Genomic DNA, 24,082 nt, shown 5'->3' with positions numbered 1-24,082 from the left:
TGGGCCATGGGAAGTACAGTAGAGTAGAGTAATAGTAGAGTACTTTTATTTTATTAATTTCCGAAGGAAATTAAGGTGTCTGTCAACTTACATAAATACACAAATACAAAACACACACAGAAAGACCTTATACACATAACATTACAGTAAAAGTATAGCACACTCTTGTGGATGTACTGCAGATCAGGGCTCGACAGTAGCACCGTGCCTACTAGGGCTACACGATATATCGAAAATGTATCAATATCGCGATATCACGGCTTGCGATACACGTATCGCAAACAGTTTTTAATTTTTAATAACAGGAAATTTGGTGACAAGGTAAAAAAATGCAATAAAACATTGCTCTCAGTTGTTTTATACATGATAAAGTGTAGAATGGCAAGTTGAGAGGAGAAAATATATGTATATATTGAAAATCGCGAGTAATATCGATATTGCAGTACAGTCATGTTATATCGTGTATCGCATGTTTTTCTGATATCGTGCAGCCCTAGTGCCTACTGACCATATGTGAGTCAAACTTGGCTGTGGCTAGTACTAGTATCACCTGTGTCACTTGCCACTTTGACAGGTAGCTTACATCCTCTTAGGTCATATCGCACTTTTGTTGTTTGCTCCTTGTGCATCGATTATTTGTATTTCTATACATTAGGTTGTAGAAAAAGCCTCAGCTTCTCATTTTCCATTTCATGTACAAAAGTACTGTGTGTTAATACTAGCACTCGTCTTCTTGCTTTTGCACTTCATCCTCTGAACATAGATAACACATACTCAGAGCTAAACTCTAGCTAAGAAAGTCGGAATGACTAGTGGTAAGAGAAATCACCAGCCTCAGTGACGAGTGATTAAAAAAGTGAATGCCAAGTCCTGCTGTAGAAGTATTGCCCTGGCCCTGCCGTGGCCAACCGGTAGGGCACTCGTCTACCATGCAGCTGACCCAGGTTCGATTCCCGGCCCGGGTCCTTTGCCGGCCCTTCACCGTCTCTCTCTCCCACTTGCTTCCTGTCAGCACCCTCACTGTCCTATCATAAATAAAAAGTCAAAAGAATTATATATAAAAAAAGAAGTATTGGCCCCATACAGTATCTTGCTGCTTGTTTAGCTTGGCATCATCAGGGTCTCATGCTCCCTCTGAGTACTGGTGAATCCCATTACACCCCTTAGCCCTACGCCGATCCCCTTTGCCTCCGTTTTGCGCGTCCACGTGTAGGCGTAGTGGCATCCCGATTCACGTTCAGACAGATGGGTAGGGGTTCGGTGAAGGGCTTTCATCCCCTCCGCGCGGAGATTTTCCGACCCCTCACTCCACAGACGGAGGGCTTCGACAGATTTCCCTGAATGCATTGCGATTGCATTTAAAAATGGGCGGCAAACCGCGACATCCACAACAGCACACGCTATTAACGTCAACCTAATGCATGGAATTAGTGACAACTGTGACAGTCATTCCGTGATTGTTGAAGGGGCATCCCAATCCATAGGGGTTGCGTTTCAAGCCCATACACCGTGCGGCTTGGTTTGAAAGCACGAGGGGCAAGAGGAAGGCAAAGGGGTAGGGGTGGAGATTAGTAATGGGAAAGGCCCTATATTGGTGAAGTTGCCTCATCAAAGAATTTGCTCATATGAAAATACTGACCTTGAACTGTAAACTTCCTTATGGTGATCTGGACAGCTCACCCAGGCCACAGTTAGTGTGTTATTCTAACACGGATACATACATTACGCACACACACATATGCTTTTATATTTATCGGCTCGCATAAAAAACTCGCAAGTCGACTAACAGACAGTACACACAGTAGGCAGGCATTCTGGCGTGCTCGCACACACGTACACGCACAGGCATACACGTGCAGGCAGAGGCAGACTCAAATGTTCCCATATACAGACACACAAATGTACACATAAGCACACACACACACACACACACACACACACACACACACACACACACATGCATGTGCACACGTGTGCACGCACACACACACACACACACACACACACACATATGTACGCACACACACACGCACACGCACACACACGCACACACACACATACGCAATCACACATACGCACACACACATACGCACACACACACACACGCACACACACACAGCACACACAGGCTTTACAGGCGTGCTACGTTTTCATGAGGCTAAGGGTGGGAATGGCCGGGCCCCCTTTTTCCCGACAGGTCGCGGCCACTGCAATAACAAGAGCGTGGGGGCCCGGACCGCACTGAGCACGCTCACATCAGCTCAACTCAGCACAGCACAGTATACAGCACAGCACAGCACAAGGGAAGCCTAAGAGAGAGAGAGAGAGAGAGAGAGAGAGAGAGAGAGAGAGAGAGAGAGAGAGAGAGAGAGAGAGAGAGAGAGAGAGAGAGCGAGAGAACAGGGCAGAGGGGGGAACGGGGGATGCACAGGGAGGCCCCCCCTTCCCCCCCTCCCCGGTCCGAATTCCCGACTCAGCCATCAGCGCCACTGACCCTGAACAAGTCACTTCACCCCCGTGTGATTCCAGCTAGTCATCCGTGAAGCCGGGTGCGAGCCTGCCCCACCCCACCGCACCCTAGCCAGCCTCCCTGCCCGCCTCCCTGCCTGCCTAACCAACCAACCAAAGCCCACCACCCCAACCAAGCTCACCACCCCAGCCAAGCTCGCCGCACCCCAGTCAAGCTCGCCGCACTCCATCCAGCCTCTCTGCCTGCCTAACTAACCAACCAACCAAACCCACCCGCCCACCTACCTACCTACCTACCTACCTACCTATGCACCCTACCTGCCTAACCAACCACCCCATCCCACGCACCCTACCTGCCCGCCTGCCTAACAGGCCTAATAACGGGAATCTGGGCCCCAAAACGTTAAAGAATAGAGATTATGGGTTTTATTTAGAGTTTAAGGATTTTTTTTTGGTTTGGCCTCACCTGACTCCAGTGAAAATGAAAGACAGGGAAACAAAGGAAGAAACATTTGCACAAACATCAAGAAAGAAAGAAAGAAAGAAAGAAAGAAAGAAAGAAAGAAAGAAAGAAAGAAAGAAAGAAAGAAAGAAAGAAAGAAAGAAAGAAAGAAAGATTGAGATTGAACAATTTAGAGCAAGTGTGAGAATTTAAAGGTGCACTGTATAATATTTCTAGTAGTTCATTTCCAGAATCCATGCTGCCCATTCACAAATATTACCTTTTGAACAAATACTTACCACCACCATTACATTCTAAGTATTCATTATGACTGGGAAAATTGCATTTTACATACATGAAAAGGGGGATGTTCTCCATCCTCCGCCATTTTGAATTTCCAGAAACAGGCATTTTTAGCTGCAAAACTTACTGTCCTTAAGTCATACTAGTAAATATTGTTTTATTATTTATTAATAATCATGAAAAAAACAAATTTGGCAATAGTCCACACAGTTTCAATGAGCAGCATAGTTGCAATACCTACTCTGGACACAATCTTACACAGTGCACCTTTAATGAATTAAAGGAAGAACTGTATTAAAGGAAGAAACTGTATTAAACATGTCTGTCTGTTTTATTTACTTTTTTCGGCTTTGTTTAATACAGTTTTTGATTCTGCATTCAGCTCCAGTGTGCGACTCCTTTCTTCCTTTTCATTATACTGCTCTTGGAATTACGCACCGAGCGATACGCTCAGGATAAGACATTGACGCGGACGCCACCCCACCATTGATATAGACAGAAAAATTAAAAAGAAAATGATCGTACATCATCCTGACCATTCCCTCTTCTTCCTCTCTCTCTCTCTCTCTCTCTCTCTCTCTCTCTCTCTCTCTCTCTCTCTCTCTCTCTCTCTCGTTCCCTCTCTGCCCTCTCTGTTGTGCTTTCCCATGGTCTGTTTCTGAAGGGAGTTTTACAAGCGCTCTTTATTGCTAGTGTGCTGCAGCAAGATGCTCTCCTTCTACTGCCAGAGAGCCGTATTTGTTTCCACTCAGAGCAGAGGCTGAACCTGGAATGTGTGGACCCATGCTTCAGACCCAGAAAACTCATTTTAACAGCTTGGGCCCTCTCTTCCTTACTGTGTGTGTGTGTGCGTGTGTGTGTGCGTGTGTGTGTGTGTGTGTGTGTGTGTGTGTGTGTGTGTGTGTGTGTGTGTGTGTGTGTGTGTGTGTGTGTGTGTGTGTGTGTGTGTGTGTGTGTGTGTGTGTGTGTGTCTTCCCCTCTGCTTTCCCTCTCCTGCTCTTTCTCTCTTCCCCCACCTCTCTCTCTCTCTTCCTCTCTCACTCCCCCCCCCCCTCTCCTCTGACCTTCCCTCTTTGCCTCCCACCCCCTTCTTCGTAGTTCTCTGTCCCACCTTCCTCCATTACAGTGGGATGTGGGAGGGTGTGTGTGTGTGTGGGGGGGGGTTGTTGTAGGGGATATGTGTGGATGTATGAGGGGTACTTGGGGGTGTTGTAGCAGGGGTATGGGTATTTGTGTGGGGGAAGTGTGGGGGAAGTGTGGCGGGATAGGGGGGGGTGGGGGGTGTTGCTTAAGAGGGCATCGAGGTCATACTCTCAAGGAATGGTGCTGGCCTGTGCCAGGAGTTGTCATGGAGATGAGTGCCATGGGGCCGCTAACTGATTGTATTGCTGCTGATTGTACACACATTCAATTCTACTCATTTTTTTTCTTTCTGCTGTACATGTTCTCTTTCTCCCTCTTCCTCTCTGTTTCTCTCTCTCGTCTTCTTCTTCTTCTTCTTCTTCTTCTTCTTCTTCTTCTTCTTCTTCTTCTTCTTCTTCTTCTTCTTCTTCTTCTTCTTCTTCTTCTTCTTCCTCCTTGGAATATGCACAGTGACTTTGGCTTTGACTTCGGCACCTTGACACTTTGGATACTTTTTCTAGTTTTTTTTATCTCTCTTTTTCTTTCTCTCACTCTGTCTTCCGCTCTCTCTCTCACACACACTTTTTTATTCTGTTCACTCTTCTGTATTTACTTTCTTTCGTTTTCATTGGCCTCGTATCTTGATGGTGTGCTTGTATCTCGGTGATTCATGTAAAACAAAGTCCTCTGTCCGTATTCTCTGTATGTACTGTATGAATGTTGCTCTCTCTTGACTGTTCTGTCTTCTTGTCTCTTGCCTGTCTACCGTTTGTAGGATTGTGAACTAGCTCAGTGCCCCCGCTCCCATCCTGCCACTCCAGATGCCAAAGTCCAGTCTCATCCCGACCACAAAACCCAGTGGAGATTTGGATCCTGGACACAGGTACTGTATGTCACGAGTCGCCTGTTCACCCTGAGCGTCAAGTAGATGTGCAGTCTTTTCAAAAGTGCTAAAGTATAATAAGCAGGATAATAAACAGTATTTTCTAAAATTACAAGTTGTTTTTCATCCTCAAAATACACAACCCGATAGTCGGATGCGACTCGAGTGCTCACACTGTGCGACCCCACTGACTTGTATCCCGTGTAAAAGAGTGAAAATGGTCTTAAAATGGAATATAGTTCAATTGTTTTTTTGTGTTGTGTTGTGTTTTATTTCACGTCTTCCTTAAAAAACAAAAAACAAAAAAAGCTGTAATATTTCCATGTAGCCCTCTTGGTACTGAAGCTGAATAGTATTGCACTAAACCTGTTTCTGTCCTTATCACCACAGTGCAGCGCCTCCTGTGGTAAAGGCACGCGCATGCGCTACGTGAGCTGCCGAGACATCCAGGGAGGAGTGGCCGAGGAGGCGGCCTGCTCTCACCTTCCCAAACCCTCAGCGCGGGAAGTCTGTCAGGTGGTGGCGTGCGGCCAGTGGAAGGTTCTGGAATGGACTCCGGTGAGTGGGTTGTTACGTAAACACGCGTTATTCACATCATGATGTTGGGTGCGGGCACTGACATGCTTACGATGAGGCGACGGGGGGGCTTTGGTTCAAAAAAGGTTGAGAACCGCTGAACTAGCGTCTCATTTATACGTAAAAAGGGCTTTGAGGGACGCCCTGGGGCGTCACGCCCTGATGAAGACCCTGTGAGGTTGAAACCGGTTGGCGTTTTTAGTTATGTACCCCAGTTAAAATAAAGGGTTTTTAAATCACTAAACACCATACTACTCCTTGTCTCTATGCAAGAGTCGCCTGAAGTAGGCCCAACGGCCAACAAGTTTGGGCTTTGAGGGATTGTCTGGCGTCTGAAATGTACATGCTCATCCATCTGCTGAAAGCTGATTGGATTGTGGCCCTGCTTCGTTCACCATTTGTTTTTATTTGTTATTCCACGCTCTCAAAGGCTCATTTGGTATAATTCGAATGCCACGCAGCTCTGAGTACCGCTAATTTCCTTCCCTTCCTCGCTGAAATACACCCCACCCCCCAGAACCCCACACACACACCTCCCACCTCACATCTCCCCTCTTCAGCTCCATTAGTGTTTCATTAGCTGGTTTATTTAGCTTGAGTCTCGCTGGTGCTTAGCCCTGGTGTTAAATGGCTATCCCCCCTTGTCATTAGACGCCTCCCGAGGATGCTCGGAACTGATGGGAATGAAGGCTGGTGGGGGTTGGGGTGGTGGGAGGACCAAGGCCCTTGTTTACAGCTGTTTCACATCAGCCCCCCCCCCTCCATGAACTCACACAACCACCGCCACCCACCACCGCCACTATCCCTCCTCCCACAGCCCACTGTTATCGGGGCTTGTGCTAAGTTGAGCAAGTGAGTGAGTGAGCGAGCGAGCAAGTGAGTGGATATGTTGCGGTGGGAGGGCCTCCTTTGGTTATTTACTGTATGCGAGAGTAACTCACTGAACCCAAGGAAGGAAGCCATTTATTGCGAGGCCACAGAGTTTAATACAGAACGCTTGGAGGTTTTTTTTCTCCATACTTCCAGTACTATCACTGGCTGCCTCGACACACATGCACAGGAAGTGAGCTATGTAGGAGTGAAATCCTGTTGGCAAAGAACGTAAAGGGAAGACAGCTTACTTACATCATACATGCGGGGTATGGCCAGACGCCATTTCTGCCGCCAGTTCAGGGGCAATGGAAGTCACTTCTTCTTTTGCCATAAATTGGTATGTAAGAAAGTATGCACACGTGAAAATCATCCTCATAATGTTATACTGTAAATCGTATAAGTCTGCAAATGTGTGTTTTATATGCACCAAATACTGTATATGGCGCCGCTCGATCACAGAAATGGCGACGCCTATGGAGCAGTACTTTCAGAGGCATGAACTGAACACCAACAGAAAAGAATGTGAAGGGAAGAAGGCTTTCCCCTTTCGCCTTTTTCGCCTTTTGTAAGCCAGACTTGAGCATGGGGTCGCACCATAGGCAAAGCTGTGGAAGCCAACGGTTGGCATTCGTAAGAGTGCTGTAACTGCGGGCATACAGTGGGCAGCCGTGGCCTAATGTTTAGGGCGGTGATCTAAAGCTCAGAGGGTTGGGGGTTCGAATCCCCCCCCCCCTAACCTCTCCCTTCACCTCCATCCATGTCTGAAGTGCTTTTGAGGAAGGCGCCTAACCCCATAAATCTCCAGAGACAGTAACCAATAGATTGTAAATAACTGTAAGTGGCATTGGATGAAAGTGTCAGCTACCGTAAGTGTAATGTAATCAGGGCTCTAAATTAACTTTTTCCACCACCAGCCAATTTGGCTAGTGGACATTTTTTCTTACCAGCCAAACAGAAGTTCAACTAGCCATTTTTTTTTTATCTCGCCAAAATAAACTATGCTTTAGGCTAATTATTTTTTTAAATTATGGTCATTCTGTTTAACTATGTCTACAACACAGATAGGCCTACACTATAGGCCTGCATACTATGCCTATGTAATAATAAGCATATTATAGGCTATTTTTCATTTTTCATATTTCTGCATTATTTTTTACTTTCATTACTTAGGCCTGATCAATTTAATTAGTTTTTATTCAATTCCTCTGAAAACAGTGAATCACATCTCAAGCCACTCACATAACAAACCTTAACATACAGTAACCAAACACAACCAAACACTACAAAACCTCACATACGCACACCCTAAGGAAGGAGCAGAGATGAGAGGAAAAGGAGAGGAAAGAGGAGGAGCTCTTCTCTACCATGCGCAACAAAATGACAAGAAGCCTATGTTTAGTAAAAGTAAATAATATCACGGGAATCTTCGCTTCATTTGTTACTTCCATAGCTTCGTCGTTGGTTGCTTTTTTGTTATTCTTTTTCTTTCCGATGGCGTGGGCTTTCCAACTTAGTTGCGCGCGCCAGGACTCGGAACATTTCAGAAGACAACTGACATCTACGCTCACACTACTCTGATAGTCAGCTCTCCTCCTCTGCCCTTGTCGCAATTTCGTTCCACAACCACTTTTTAAACGTCACTACTACTACTGTTACAATTACTACTGGCATTCACCAACATAGAGAACCTTGCTCTAACCCCCGCCACATTCTCATCACTCGCACAAAACATACAGAACAGTAGCTCTATGCATAATCTGCGTTAGTCCTGTAATTGAAACGGTCAGGCCCTCGCAGCTTCAAAAAGGCAGCCTGTCACAGCAAGGTTCATGCTAGTAGCAGTAGCAGTAGTGACGTTAAAAAGGTTGTAGCGACAGCGACGGGAGCATAGGCTGCCTGTCAGAATAGTGTGAGCGTAGCTGACAGAAGGCTGGTCATCTGAAATGTTTTCAATCCTGGCAAGCGCAACGGCATGGAGTTAATAGGTGCATTCGACATGTGTCAACGCATGCATGCGCATTTAGACAGCAATGCACCCTGGATGGAAAATGCTGCATGACGGTTAGATTTCCTGTCAAACTTTGAAATTTCGTCGACGTTGCGTTGACGAGGTGACATGTCACATGGTGTAAAACTATCGCGGGATGAATGCGGCTGCAGTCAGATCTTGCAACCTCTGCAGTTGCTTATCCCCTTCAACGCTCGTCGGCGGACTGCCTCCGAGGTCACGCGCCCATGAACTGGTTGGTCAACAACTCACTCACGTGTGTATATGGGTCTTGTCTCACACCTCTACACAAGTTTGCGCAGGTCCCCACTTCAGCTCCTCCTCACTGCCTGTCCCCCCACTCCTCACACGTGGTGTGTTAGTAGAGCAAACCGATGCGGGCTCATCGTCTCGTTCATATTTGTGGCCGACTTTAAATGCGCTGTATTTAATAACACCCACATCGTGACAACAAGTTCTCGCTCACGTGGTTCCGTCAACGTTGGTCGACAGCAACAAAGTCGTATGGGCTTAATTGCCGCTCGCTGCACTGGAAAGCCCACGGTGGGAGGCTACCTCGTGACGCTAGGGTCCATGGGTAATGTAGGAAATCTCGCCGTCTAACGTTTGTCATAGCAGCGGTTTACCGTTCATACTTTACTGTACTCGGGCGCCACTAGCCAAATAGGCGGGTACCTATTTTTTTCTACTAGCCAAAATGATTTTTCACCCGTGTTTGGCGTGTTGGCGTGTGTTAATTTAGAGCCCTGAATGTAATGTAATGTGACTGCGCTGCAAGAGGCTACAAGCAGAAGAAAAGGGTGGGAGGCAGCAGCAGAGAGAGTAGAGAGAGAGAGGTTCCATTGGCCCATTGTTTCCGGGTTCTATTAGGCAGACCTAAGGACTGTTCTATTCAATGCTAGGAGCATTATGACACCCCCTTTAGGCAGACCGGAACCTGGTCATGTTAGGTGCCCATAGCAACCTATTACAATGGCATATCTCTTTTCAGGGCTTCGAACCGGTTCAAGGAACGAAAACGAAAACCAGAAACTTTTTGTATTTTACAGGGAACAGAAACGAAACCGGAAACATTATTATTTTTTATGTTCTGGAACGGAAACACTTATTTAAAAATAATGGTAACCGGTTAATACCGTTCCTCAAACAAACAAACAAAGTCATTATTTGCCTGCGCACGTTACTATGGCGGCTGAGGTTCACGTCCTGTGTGACAGACATTCTCTGACTGAATGGAGAGAGAGCTGTAGATTACAAAGTCTTCACTCCACATCTTAAATAAGAGAAACCACTGTCATACAAAAGGACAGAGTTTGCATTGCATTATTGTAAGACATTGCAGGGAAGTGCGTGCAAAGCGCACCGACAATGTTCAGCGTCATTGGGCTTCCATGGCCGCTTCAAATATGCACAAACTCACAATGTCCATCATAGTGCTCCCCGTTACCCAAGTCAGCGTGGAGCGCACATTTTCATCATTGAGGTTTATTCTCTGCTTCTCTGCTTAGGTTGTCCCTGAATGAACAAAATTCTGGAGGATATTCTTTTCATCCGCTTGAATAAACAGTTTTGAATGTAGGCTGACTCATTTGCACTTCCGTCTTTCTTTTTTAACGTCAGTTAGGCCTATGGGGAATAATCAGCTGACCGGAACGAAATTAACCGTTCCGGGAACAATAATTTTTGGTTCTAACCGGTTCGGGAACGCCAATATATTGGTGGAACTCATAACCGGAAACATTATAATTCCGTTTCTGTTCGGAACGGAACGTTTGGAAAAAAATAACGGTTCAAAGCCCTGATCTCTATACTTAAAGAATCTCTGGCAGCAGGGCTGCATCATCCATATGGGCCAGTGGCACAGGGCCCAAACATTTACAGCCAATGACGGGCAGGGCAGGGATTTCGCAAGGGCCATGAGGGCCATGGGCCTTGTGCCCTCCCACTTTGGCCTTGTGCCCTTGGAAAAATATCTGCCATAAGGCCACAGTGGCCTTGATGCCCTCTCTGATGCCCTCTCAAGTGGCCTTAAACCTAAAATGACGAAATTCAAGGTCTGAGGACGGGGCACAACACGACACAAACTTTACAAATATTGCTCATAAAGGGGGCATCTGAGAGGTTAAGTGCCAGGGGGCACCATAGTGTCTTACGGTCCTGTTATACGGTCTTGGCAGGAGGCACTAGTTTGAGCTGGACCCTACCTGTAGGTGTCATATTGATTGCTGAACTATGGGGGAGTTCAAATATCAAGAATTTTGTCTAGTATTATTTGCTCTGCTTAGCTTTTCAAATTGTTTGCTCAGGCTACATCTGTATGCATTATTTGCATACATGTGTTTCTAGTTCGCTGTTTGCGATTTTGCATTTTCTATGTTCAGTTAAAAAAAAAGTATCTTTGTTGGGGCCAGTAATTTTGAAGTGCAGCGTAACTAATTTGATGTGAAAGTTTTCTTGTGTGGTAACGTAAATACTTATGGTGTGTGTGTGTGCGCGTGTTTGTGTGTGTGTGTGTTTTTGGATGCGTGCACGTGTGTGTGTACGTGCATGTGTGTGTGTGTGTGTGTGTGTGTGTGTGCGTGCATGTGGGTGTGTGTGTATGTCTGTGTGTGTGTGTGTGTGTGTGTGTGTGTGTGTGTGTGTGTGTGCGTGTGTGTGCGTGCGTGCGTGTGCGTGCGTGTGTGTGTGTGTGTGTGTGTGTGTGTGTGTGTGTGTGTGTGTATGTGTGTGTGCATGTGTGCGTGCGTGTGTGTGTGTGTGCGTGCGTGCGTATGCGTGTGTGTGTGTATGTGTGCGTGTGTATGCGTGTGTGTGTGTGTGTGTGTGTGTGTGTGTGTGTGCGTGTGTGTACCTTTGTCCTTGCAGTGCTCGGTCTCCTGCGGCCAAGGCAAAGCCAGTCGGCAGGTGGTCTGCGTGAACTTCAACGAGCAGCTGGTGGACATGAGCGAATGTGACCCCGACGACCGGCCGCCCCGCGAGCAGGAGTGTGCCATGCCCCAGTGCCCTTCCAGGCAGACCGACCACAGCAACGCGCCCTCCAGCCCCAAGAGTGTGCCACCGGCTGGGGCTGGCGACAGCCGCAACCGTGGCCGCAACCAGTGGAGGACCGGACCTTGGGGAGCTGTGAGTTTGTCTCCCTTTTGTTTGTTTTTTTAGCCAAGAAACAAAATGTAGCTAATGCCCTTGTTTAAGCGCAGGGCATTCACTCTAATTACCTCTTTAATTTGCTCTTATTCCATTCAGCTGTCTCGTGTTAGCGCGTCTTTTCGCTGGCATCCGAGTTTTCACATGCGAGAACAATTGACTGCGGTTTGAAGGGGTTTTGACTAGATTACGTTCCTCGACGAACGGACAAACAATGAAAAGTGCACGGCTCTAGTTTTTGGAGGTTTGCCGCTCCACTCGGGCTTTGTCTCCCTGATTAGTCAAGGATGTTCTGAAATTAGCACGTTTTTTTTGGGGGGAGCCTTGGTCAGGGCTGGATTGGCACCAAAAAAACGGACCGGCCACTTTTAGTATTGACCACCAGCCCCTCACACATGACCGTCCATGTTTCCAGACGCGCGATGTGACATGTGTCAATTCAGCGCGTAATGCTTTGCAACTTTCTTTCCCTAATAGGCCTATAACTTATGAACGAGTTATGCGGTCAGAAAAGTGACCTAATAGTGGGACTACTTTATTAGTGTGCATCTATAGACAGTTAATCAACACCCCATTTAGCCCGTCACAATGGAAGATTTCAGACTGCCGTGGTATAAAGGTATATATTAAAGATCCACCAAATGAGTCACCCCATCTAAAATATGGAGTTGGTCTCTTAAAACAAACAGAAGCATGGCCCTACCGTGGCTTAACGGTAGAGCAGTCGTCTACCACGCGGCCGACGCTGTTTGGATTCCGTCCCGGGTCCTTTGCCGACCCTTCCCCCCGTCTCTCTCTCCTAAAACATTTCCTGTCTCTCTCTCAAAGTATCCTGTCGCTAATAAAGTCTATAAGACCAAAAAAATATCTTTAAAAAAACAGAAGCATCAGCCCCTGAGGACTGTCAGCCCACCGGGAAAATGCCCGATATGCCACAAGACCAGGCCAGCCCTGGCCTTGGTGGAGTGCTAGCGTCAGACGTCTTGTCCTCACAGGTCCCTCTGCGCTCCAATCCGGCTTGAGGTCACGTCTTGCTGTACTGTACTCGCCGACTCCATTTCTCCTCCTCCTTTCTTCCTGTGCTATCTTTGCTCTTCTGCCCCCAATACAGGGACAAAAATAAAGAACAAAAATGGCAGTGTGTCCGTCCAGCTTCCGTCAGCGTAGTGGAAGTGGTTGTGTTTTATGTTATCAGCGCCACACGCGTCTTGATTATTTATAGACGTATCCATGGCTGCTTACAGCTTTGACCGGGCCCAGGACAAAATCATCTGAAAGGGCCATCCTCTCCATGCTTACAATGCTTTGAGGATCCAATTCTCCTCCCCTCTTCTCCCTGGGCCTGGGACAACCGACCCGTTTGTCCCCCCCATCGGCGGGCCTGTACTTATCTATTGGTAAATCAGTAGGGCCCAACTGACGGATGTCGCCTCTTTGACTGTGACCAAGATAGTTCAGACAGGGTCATCACGCTTTAAACAATACCCACAAGGACAGTCAGGAAATTACTATGTCACAAAACCAGGAAGTAATCTCAACCACCAGCAGTCTGCAGCAGAGCCTGTCTCAGTAATTGGCTAGTTTTATAAATAGTGGCATGCAGTGATTTAAAACAGTTTTAGACCAGAATATAGAACAAAAGAATGATGATACAAATGTAGAAATCAGCCCTGTGCTGAAAAGCTGATTACATCGAGGAAGTCATTTTCAGAGACAGTGTGTCTCCTGCAAGGAAATCTAAGTGATCATAAAACGTTCTTGATATGTCACCCGAGACTGTAGAGTCTTTTTTAGTTGAAATACAGATGTCACTTACAGCAGTAGCGCAGCCAGATTAGTCACATTTTCAAACGACTTTCTCAACAGGCAGTTTATTTCTGTTTCCTTTCCTCTTGCCTTTGGAAGGGGAACAACAATTCAAAGGATTTTAAATTTGTGTGCAGTGCTGTGCTAGTTTTGACTTTGATTCTTCATATACAGTAGCCCATTTAAAACAAAGATAATGGAAATTTAGTTGCGTCAGGCTGCCTAGACTATAAACAGAATTCCGTATCTACTTCAGCTGCTGAATTCTGTTTCTGTTACAAAACAAAAGTATTTTGCTGATATACTACAATGTATAAGCTATTGCTGTTGCATTGTGTTAGAAAGTATTTAATGTACTTATTCAATCAGAGAATCTGTAACGGTAAGGGTCAGTCCTTCACAGGAGATTTACAGTATATTCATGAGGTTGATGACAGGAAATTGGAGTAAAAATATTTTAGCATTCAGCCCTATTGGCTTCCATTCAGGTTTCCCAGTTATCACTTACCCCTGGTCGCCAGGTGGAACAGCAGGTTTTTGACAATATAATAGGAGCCAATAGGAGTGGCCCTTCTCATATACTGTATTATACCTTCTATCATCCAATATATTTTACAGTATATTAAAATACTGCATTTGGTGCCATTTTCATTTATCACATCCATATAATAATTTCATAAAAAGCAATATTATATATCAGTGGTTCCCAACCTTTTTCTTCAGGGACCCATATTTTAACATTGTGTAAGCTTTGGTGACCCAAACATGTGAACGCCCGCATGAGAGGGAGTCACGTGATTCGCTCTGTTTCCTTAGTTATCGTTGTATTCCTCAATTTGTTTTCGGTCAAAAACAGAGTAAATGTTTATTGTAGAACTTAACTTTTGTTTCTTCTATGCATATATTAATTCAATGATTTGCCATTTATTCAACATGGACTGTATATGGTATTAAAATTAAACCCCTTAAAATCAAAAGGGTTTCGCGACCCTCCATGGATCCTTGGCGACCACTGCTATATATAATATGATATATCACTATATATTAGTGGTGTGGATCGGCACTGCCCTCACGATCCGATCCGATCACAATTCGGGAGGTAGCGATTCGATTCGATTCGATTCTATGCGATCCGATCCGATCCGAATCAATTCTACAATGCATTGCAATGCATTACATTTCTACTGAAAGCAAATGTTTAATCAGTCATGATGAGGCAATACAAGTAGTCAGATCCTGAGCAACAATTTATTGGCTGTTTTCTGTATCAGTCTGTATCAGTCTTGCAATGTTTTGAAGTGCTTTTATTTAATTTAACATTCATTTGCTCCCGAAATATCCATGGAAGTAATTGAAACTTAAAAAAATTGCCGGATCGATTCTGGAACTTGCCGGATCGATTCTGGATCGTCCATGCCCCGCATCGATTCGGATCGCCAAATCGATCATTGTTGATACCACTACTATATATTGTCATGTGATATAGTGGGAAATGTGTTTTTGTGGCGTATGGGCATGGCCAATGGTTCAGAAGTGTCTCTAACCTAATGTCTCCTGGTCTTGGTGCCCCAGTGCTCCAGCACGTGTGCGGGCGGCTTCCAGAGGCGCGTGGTGGTGTGCCAGGATGAGAATGGCTACACGGCCACCAACTGTGACGAGAGTGCCCAGCCCCACGAACAGCGCTCCTGCGAGTCTGGACCCTGCCCCCAGTGGGTGTACGGCAACTGGGGAGAGGTAAGCAGTTACCACTCATGAAATCTCAACTTCACAAAATTTCATTATTATTTATGATAGGGCTGTCAAAAGATTTTTTTTTTATTGTGATTAATCAACAATTCGATAGCTAATTAAGGAACACCTAGTTATTTATGTGGCACACGAACCACAAAAATGTATTAGTGATAGCCTGTGGGCCAGAAATCGTATCTCCTCTAATAAACAAGTTTCGTTCTCATTAAAGGGGTAATCCGGTGTGAAATGGCTTACGTTGTGTTAAAACGTGATGATGAGCCCTAACTTTTGCCTCATACCTCGCCTCCAAAGGTCCCCTGCATTCCGAAGTCCGAGCGCTAGTCAAAAATTCCAGAGCTAGGTGAAATTTAGCTTCTGCTGTGATGGACCGGCACCTGTCTAGCCATCGTTATAAATCTCTACTTTCCACCCATTTACGAGGCTCAAAGTTGCCCAAAACTTCATTCTGTACAGTTGCAGGGTTGTTGACATGTAAAATGAGGCATAGAGAACTTTGGTAGTCCAACGTTTGTTTAGAAACAACGCCATTCTTACAGGGTGTTGCGACCGCCGATATAGCCAAGTCCTGAGATGGTTTATGGCCAGTGTATCCATGCCTGCAGTTCACCTAGAGGGCGCTGTGGAGAGAGCGCAGCCCATTCATTGGAATGGAGTCTGTATTCACTCGCTGGCGCTCCTAGAGTGCAGTACCACCCGGAAAAGTAGTGAGTAGACACACTGGACATATCTCTTTGGCTAAACCATCTCAGGACTTAGCTATATCGGCGTTCTCAACACCCTGTAAGAATGGCGTTGTTTCTAAACAAACGTTGGACTACCAAAGTTCTCTATGCCTTGTTTTACATGTCAACAACCCCGCGACTTTGCGGAATGAAGTATTGAGCAACTTTGAACCTCGTAAATGGGTGGAAAGTAGAGATTTATAACGATGGCTAGACAGGTGCTGGTCCATCACAGCAGAAGCTAAATTTCACCTAGCTATGGAATTTTTGTCTGCGCTCGGACTTCGGAATGCAGGGGACCTTTGGAGGCGAGGTATGAGGCAAAAGTTAGGGCTCATCATCACGTTTTAATACAAGATAAGCAGTCTCACACCGGATTACCCCTTTAACAGCAAAAAAGGAGAGTTTCAAGTTTTTTTGCACATAGCCTTGAAGTTACAATTGACAATAAAACCAACTTGACTTGACTTGACTTGAAGTGAGCTAGCTGCATTCTGTCCCATTGCCTTTGCATTGGGTGACATGCCTCAGCAGGCTAGTTTTATTTATTTATTTTTTTTTTTACATTAAGGAGCACATTTTGAGGGTGGCAGCAGCTAAATATGGATTAATGGGTTGTCAGGGGTTCATATCAGCAAAAATAAAGTTGCCACTTGCTATTCTCACTGAAATTACAAGATTGGTTTTCTGGCCCACGGTCTATGAACGGGAGCGTGTCTATGTTCCCACAGCCCATTGGTCCCACAGCCGATTGGTCCCACATCACTAAGATTTTTAACATTATTTTTAGGCCTATTGGTTCTCTTAGTTGACTTGGAAATGTGGGGACATGGAGATGTAGAGCATAGGGCTTATATTTGAATAATTTCTTAAAACTGTGGGAGCATGGAGCAGTAGGAATAAGCTGGGACTATTTGGGCTGTGGGACCAATGGGCCGTGGGACCAATGGGCTGTGGGAACATAGGGCTGACCCCCTATGAACAACCATGTGCTGTGGCAGCTTTTTTGAGCAGGTGCCTCAAGATGTGGTGTCACATTGGTTCATGTGATGGCGCGAGCCAATGGTGTGTTGTGACCATGACATGACAAAAATCTGGGGAACTCTAATCGCGATTGAAAAATTAATAATTGCGATTTAGTATTGCATTAATGTAATTGTGATTAATGTGTTAATTTTGACAGCCCTAATTTCTGAACATGGTCATCTGTTTGGCTTGTAATGGCCGCGTGGCATTGTGGCATTGCGGCAATGCAGTAATGTTTTAAAGAGGTATTAAAGAGGCATTGGACAGTCACTCACTCCTACAGGAACAATGCAAAACAAATTTTCCATAAAACATGACTTAACCTACTTCAGTAGACATCATGATGTCTCTTTGAACTACTGGCTCTGAGTGCCTGTGTGTGTGTGTGAGACTACATTTTCAGGCTGGCATCTTGTAAGATACCTTGAAACCTGCTTACCATGACTTCCATTTTCTTCCCGAATTTAAAATGACACAAAACTGTGGTGGTTCATCAACTTGTAATATAGAGCGAAAGTCTCCTGAATTTGTTTCTGTATTTGTGGTTTAAACGCACTAATTATGTTTGTCGGAGTGGGCTGTGTTTGTAGTTTGAATGTGGGACAGTTCACCTCACGAGGGTGAAGGGTGGCTGAGCGACAACTCGCTGTTTCTTTGATTTTGTCCTTTTTCTAGTTCCTCCAGTTTTTTTGTTTTTTTTTACGTCGGTGCCTTCTGTCACACATGCTACATGTATGCAAACTTGTATGTGTATGCAACATGCTACTTGTATGTGTATGCAACATGCTACATGTAATCAAACTTGCATGACTTGTCATTGAATTAGTGGTTTTTGTGCAAAATCAGATCATCATAGCAACAATGTTCGAACAATCAGCAGTTGGTCAGATATGGCAGCAGTATGTTATGTACGCTAAGATGATAAGTTGAGCCCAGAAATACCGCATAGTGCCTACTGATGGTCTTTTCATTTGACTGTTTATTTGCGTGTGGTTGTTTGTGTAGTTTTAAGGCCTATTCATACATTACATGGAAGACAATTATGGATACGTGTGTACTGTTTCATTTGATGAAGGTCTTGATGGTTATAATGCAACAGACATACATACTGTACATAGCTGACCAAATGTAGGATATGAATGGGCCTGGCATTATGTATACCGTAGCACGGCAAGCATGACTGTTTTTTCCACTTTTGGTAGCAACGAAGGAGCTCAGGAAAATTAAAGTCATGCTATCCAACTTTTGGTTGGTGTTTTCCAACTATGAAGATTCGTGTACCCCAAAAATGGTTGCATATTGTTCACACGGGCACTGACCGCCAATGGCTGACGGGAGGCGTATCTGACAGAATAGGAGTTGGCGTTTTAGATTATATTCATACACGCAGTCTGATTGGCTGACAGATCTGCCACAACAGTGAAAGTTGAACATATTTAACTTTTGGCGAAGGCAACGGAACCGACGGTCCCCACAAAACATTTTACGCCCGCCCATGCAACTCAGTGCGATCCGTCAACAGTCAGTGCTCATGTTAACGCCGGGTAATAGGTGGCATGAAATTGAAATCATGAATTTCATGTGGGTGTTTCAGAGTTAGCGCTGGAAAGGGAGGGTTCCTCAGCTTAGCTCCAACGCTAAAACTGGTCACTTCGTGTCTTTCATGCCCCCTCCCTAAAATAAAAGCTACCAGTTGCTCACCCCCTTGCATGTTGTGTCCCCCCCTTTTGTCCTCAGTGTACCAAGTCCTGTGGTGGCGGGATAAAAACACGGCTGGTCGCATGTCAGCGGCCCAACGGGGAGCGCTTTAACGATCTGAGCTGTGAAATTCTTGACAAACCGCCCGACCGAGAGCAGTGCAATACTCAGTCGTGCCCATCTAGTCCGCACTGGAGCGCTGACCCATGGAGCTCGGTACGCTAATGAATATTTTTGATTTTTGTTTTGTTTTTGTTTTGTTTTTTAGCATGGTCACAGAATTTGTTTTCGTTTTGATTTTTTTTTCCTCTTTTGTGACATTTGTAGCTTGAAAAGACAAGACTAAGACAAAAAGAAAAGGACAAGCAAACAGATGAATGGGTTGAGACTTTTTTTTAAGTACAAAGCTGTTCCTGCAACCCAAAGTGCCATGCCTGTTTATAGAACAACAGACAATTGTAAATTGTATTTATTTTTGCACTTAAGGAAGCAGAGCACACCAGATGTACAGAAATATACCGTCACCAAATGTCCTGGTGTATGCCACCCACATGTGACTAGTCAACATTTTTGTCCTAGTTTCTACTCTTATGAAGGATCCCGGCAAGGATCTTTCGGTTTGATTTAGGTTGTAAAATTGTTTTCAAAAATAATAATTTATTATACAAAAGATGTACATAGCATAGCTCTCTACTTTGTTAGATGTTCTGTTTTTACCAAATATGAGCTGGTCCATTCAGCCCATCAGCTGTTAATATGCAAATATCAGTGAATATTTTTGTATATGAGAATTTTGCTAATTGATTGTGTGTTACTTTTTTTTGGTAAAGATGCAAAATACCAACTCCATACTCACAGCGGAAGTCAGTAATGTTGATTTCAAAATGTTTTGCTATGTGAAACTTCACTGAACATGATCATGTTTAATGGTAGGGGCAGCCAGTGGCACGACCTGCATGGAGTTTCATTGTCATTTTCTGTTTTTATTCCTACGAGATGTATACATTTTTTACATGATATATGTCTATTTGGAAGTTCCTTTGACTTTTGAACAATCATGCACACTGTTGCATATGCTTTCTCTGCCATGGTATGACGTGTAGGGGAGGACTCTTGTTGTTGAGTTTGCTGCCGTGATTTTGATATGTCAGCACAGATAAGAGCAATGATGGCACAGCAGGTTGAGAGACACAGAGTCAGACACCGTGTGTGTGTGTGTGTGTGTGTGTGGGTGGGTGCGTTTGTGTGTGTGTGTGTGTGTGTGTGTGTGTGTGTGTGTGTGTGTGTGTGTGTGTGTGTGTGTGTGTGTGTGAGAGAGAGAGAGAGAGAGAGAGAGAGAGAGAGAGAGAGAGAGAGAGAGAGAGAGAGAGAGAGAAAGACGGAGAGAGAGAGAGTGTGTACCTACAAGTATAATACAGATCCAAGGCACATCGCTTACATGGTGCTCACTACGATTTTATGAACTTTCTGAATGTTTTCCTCACATGTTCTGTCATGTATAAATTTGATCACCATTGCTCCATATTATGTGAAAAAATATGCTATGCTCAACCATACCTCATTTGGTAAACAAATACCCACAGTTCTTAGCCATCAAGTTTTTACTAATTCAGTGGTGCTGTTACGAGAGAGATGGGAGATCAAAGTATGGTTTCTCGTCTTTGTCCAATTCATTATTTAGAGGTAGACCAACAGTAATACTTTTTTTCAATAGCATGCTCGGTCACACGGTGTATTATAATTCTTCACTAGTTTTTGAACATACATTTGTCCATGTAGAGTTTCCATTTTTTTTGTCTTTCAGTTACTTCGATTTTTTTTCATTGTACAATATGTATTGCAGTTTTCCCATGTCAGACTAGAATCTATTGAGCTGAACGAAATGCCCTTTGCCACACTTCTTATGCTGAAACCGCAGGCAAGAGTGATTAGTGCTATTTTGCTGGAGATCGTTTTTGAAGGCCAGTCATTTGTGTCTACCTCATTCTCAGTTAATAGAGTCCCCACAGCCCCCCTGAACCCCGACAGCTCTGCGTGATAGCGTTTTTGATGGTGGCGAATCAGCAAAAAAAAAGAAAAAGAAAAAAATGCATATAACATCCAATTAGCTTGAGGGGCTAGCTGCAACTTAATGACCATATACTGTAATGTCTTCACATCGGAGGCAGGAATCAGAACAGTCCACTTGTGAGCTTCTCAGCTAAGCTTTTCTGTACATTAATGGATTTTTATTTTGTTATATGTTTGTGTCAGTTATTGATTCATTATTCAAAAATAGTTGGACAGATCAAATGTATTTTTTTAAAGTTGCATTTTACAAATATATCTTTAACCATCAGAATTTCATTTGGTCTTGTACACGTTAGATACGCGCACTCAGTGTGCAACAGAGCAAATCTGGCCCATGGTCAACCCTTGGTTACCGTGCATGTGGATGTTAGCTCCAGTGTGTAATTTTTTTAGCAGTTTGTTTCGTGAATGCATGCTGCCCATTCACAATGGTCATCTTTTCTATACCTTTTTTTTTTAAATCAATCAATTTCAAAGTATTCATTATTGTGGTTTGGAAATGTACACTTTTAATTCATAAGTAGATGGACCCCCCATGTAAATCTCTAATTTGAATTAGTAGTCACATTGTATTTGCCTGCACAACCTTCTCTATTCAAACCAGTAAGTATTAGGTCATTTAGTTAGTAAGTATTCATGAAAAAGCTTTGTGAAAGGACAAATTTGTGAATGGGCAGCATACATTTTGGGGGAAAAATATACACTGGACCTTTGAAATATAGTGTGCCTCTTACCAAATGGCAGTATTACAAGTACAAGTGTCTTAGAGGTATGGATGATTTTGTATATTTGTGTAATTAATTCATATTTATTTGTACTCCATCATATTGGATGTATTTTCTGTATTTAAATTTCATACAAAATTTGTGTCATTTTACAATGCATATTTTGTAAGAGTGAACAATACAATGAGGAAAAAATAGTAACTTGCACAATGCTTTGATGATATTAAAAAGCTATCATTGATTATTGCTAATTTACAAAAAAATGTGTATCCTTGCATTTTGTATCAACAATCCAAGCTGTACATTTATCTTAAAAACTATCTATTGTACATCTAAACAAATGAGTTATAATGTTTTGTAGCTGTTGTGTAAGCTGAAAAAAAAATCGTGCTGCTTTTGATGGTGATGGCATCTACAGTTAAGTGTTATGTTAGTGTTCTAACATACGGTATCTGTTGCCAAACAACAGCAAAAGGTGCTAAATGTATTTCTCTCTGTGATATTTTTACTTAGAAAAATTGCTGACTTTAATGTTGCAGTTGCAGAAGAAGTGCAAAGCAGAGATGGAGTTACCTAGGTTTAGCCTGTGAATTGTTGTCAGACGTTTAGATAGAGTAGCGTTGGCCATGGGTGTGTGTTAGCTGATGTAGCCAGGGGGGCCTAACCAGGTTTAAACAGAGACTATGTGGATTTATCTCTGTGTGTTTTGTCCGAATCATTCAGTCCCCCCCAAAAGAGTATTTTCAGTGAATGACAGCTAATAGGCTCACTGAGCTTGGACTTTGTTTTCTTTTGAGGTCAGAACCTCCTGCCCCCGTGACTCATCGTGTCAGTTTTTTTGCGAGGGGAGTTTGCCTAATTTTCTTTTGGAAGGGAAGTCTGTATTATGTGCTACAATGATTCTTTGATGGAGCCATTTTTTGTGTTCATTCACTCCCTAATGCCCGAGCTCTCTCTTTAGGCGGCTTTTAAAACTGCCAGATTCTTTAGTGGGCCGCCCTTTCCTCTTTTTTTTTTTCTTTTTTTTTTGTTGCCGCCCCGACGCGGTGTGTGAGAGGGGTGTGGTGGCGGCGTGACTGGCGATGGTCACCTCAGTGAAAAGCCGTCATCATGACAATGGACGAGAGCGTCGGTGGGGGTTAAGGGTCAGCTTTGATATTCCAGGAGGCCCTTTCCCGGCACATCTAATCAGCATGCTCGGACTTTGTGGAAAAGCGCAACGCTTTAATCCTTGGAAAACCCTCTAACACCCTTGTGTCTGCATCAGTTCTGGTGACTTTCTACATCAACCAGGCTTTTTTATTTTTTTTGGCGGTTGAGGGACATGGTTTGTTTTGGATTCAAGGGTAGCATCAGCAGAAACAGCACTGGCACTTGAGTGTGCCATTCGAATTGACACTCGAGAAAATATAATGGAACCATGAACAAACACAAAATGATGCAGAGTGTACGACTTCACTGTCAATGCACATTGTGCGCAATGTCCATGAGGAGATGGTGTCTAGATGGCAATAAATAAACATTTCAGTGATCCTACAAATCTAACCTGTCTACGCTGACTATGTTCAAACATTCATGTTTTATTTGTTCCACGGTCAGGACTGTTAACATAATTTACTGCCTGTGTGCTAGGTGCCAGGTGGTGGACGAGTTTTGTTTTTAACCATGAACCAAGGTCCAAAGCTGAATAAAAAAAACCCTTGTGTTTTATTTGTGATATAAGGGGACCAGAAACCCTTCTTGGCATGTAAATGCAGCCCCTACTTCTCAGTTTTTAAAGACTGTGGTTTATGGTTTTAAATAATTGTAAGGCAATTTACTTTGACCCCATTGAGATAATTCCCATAGCCATGCTGGAGCGGTGTGTAGGGTGAAATATGTGGCAATCTCATTTAAGCTCCTGTATAAAAACCCTGAAAAATGGACTGACATTTGAATCCCAGCAGGAGTCACGCTGGCTCCCTGCCCTGGCCCATAAATCGCATTTTGATGCCTTCAGCTCACCTCAATGTGCAGTTTCACCAACTTATCCTACTCCCACCCACTCCATCACCACATGCTTGCTTCCCTGTGTAGCAGACCTCAACGTCTCAGTCTCTACACATACCTGGTCAACCCCACAGTTAACAGTGAGGAGAGCTATGTGTGCTTTAATACGCTGTTTGAAGTTTACTTACTAGGTATGAAGTGTGTCGGCTCGCCTGCTGGTCGTTTGCAGCGAAACCTCCCAGTTTGATGTTACGTGTTGGCAGCTAGATATTCGGGGACGCAGGATTATTGGGGTCAGGCCAGACATGGGATGCGTGTGTGTGTGTGTAAATCACTGACTCAGGACCAGTCTGCGATAGTCCACACATGTGGACTACATCTGGGACAGTGGGTGGAGAGCAGGAGGGGCACCGGCATGGAGAGCCCTGTTTCTCTCTCTCTCTCTCTCTCTCTCTCTCTCTCACACACACACAC

At 44.3% G+C, this 24,082-nt stretch overlaps 1 protein-coding gene across 1 annotated transcript in view; it reads left to right on the top strand.

Annotated features, from left to right (window-relative positions):
* Nucleotides 1-20,014, top strand: part of adamts9 (ADAM metallopeptidase with thrombospondin type 1 motif, 9) — a 58,521-nt gene extending 38,507 nt beyond the window's left edge. Inside the window, exons 24-28 of the mRNA XM_063214933.1 lie at nucleotides 5,112-5,219; nucleotides 5,610-5,777; nucleotides 11,542-11,799; nucleotides 15,199-15,360; nucleotides 18,864-20,014. Coding sequence (XP_063071003.1) covers nucleotides 5,112-5,219; nucleotides 5,610-5,777; nucleotides 11,542-11,799; nucleotides 15,199-15,360; nucleotides 18,864-19,049 — 882 coding nt within the window. The 3' untranslated portion in view covers nucleotides 19,050-20,014. The remainder of the gene's footprint in view (nucleotides 1-5,111; nucleotides 5,220-5,609; nucleotides 5,778-11,541; nucleotides 11,800-15,198; nucleotides 15,361-18,863) is intronic.
* The last annotated feature ends 4,068 nt before the right edge of the window (nucleotides 20,015-24,082 follow it).

This window comes from Engraulis encrasicolus, chromosome 14 (genome assembly GCF_034702125.1).
Source record: "Engraulis encrasicolus isolate BLACKSEA-1 chromosome 14, IST_EnEncr_1.0, whole genome shotgun sequence".
NCBI lineage: Eukaryota > Metazoa > Chordata > Actinopteri > Clupeiformes > Engraulidae > Engraulis > Engraulis encrasicolus.
The sequence above is the reverse complement of the archived record's forward strand: the minus strand, read 5'-3'. Positions and strand labels throughout refer to the sequence as shown.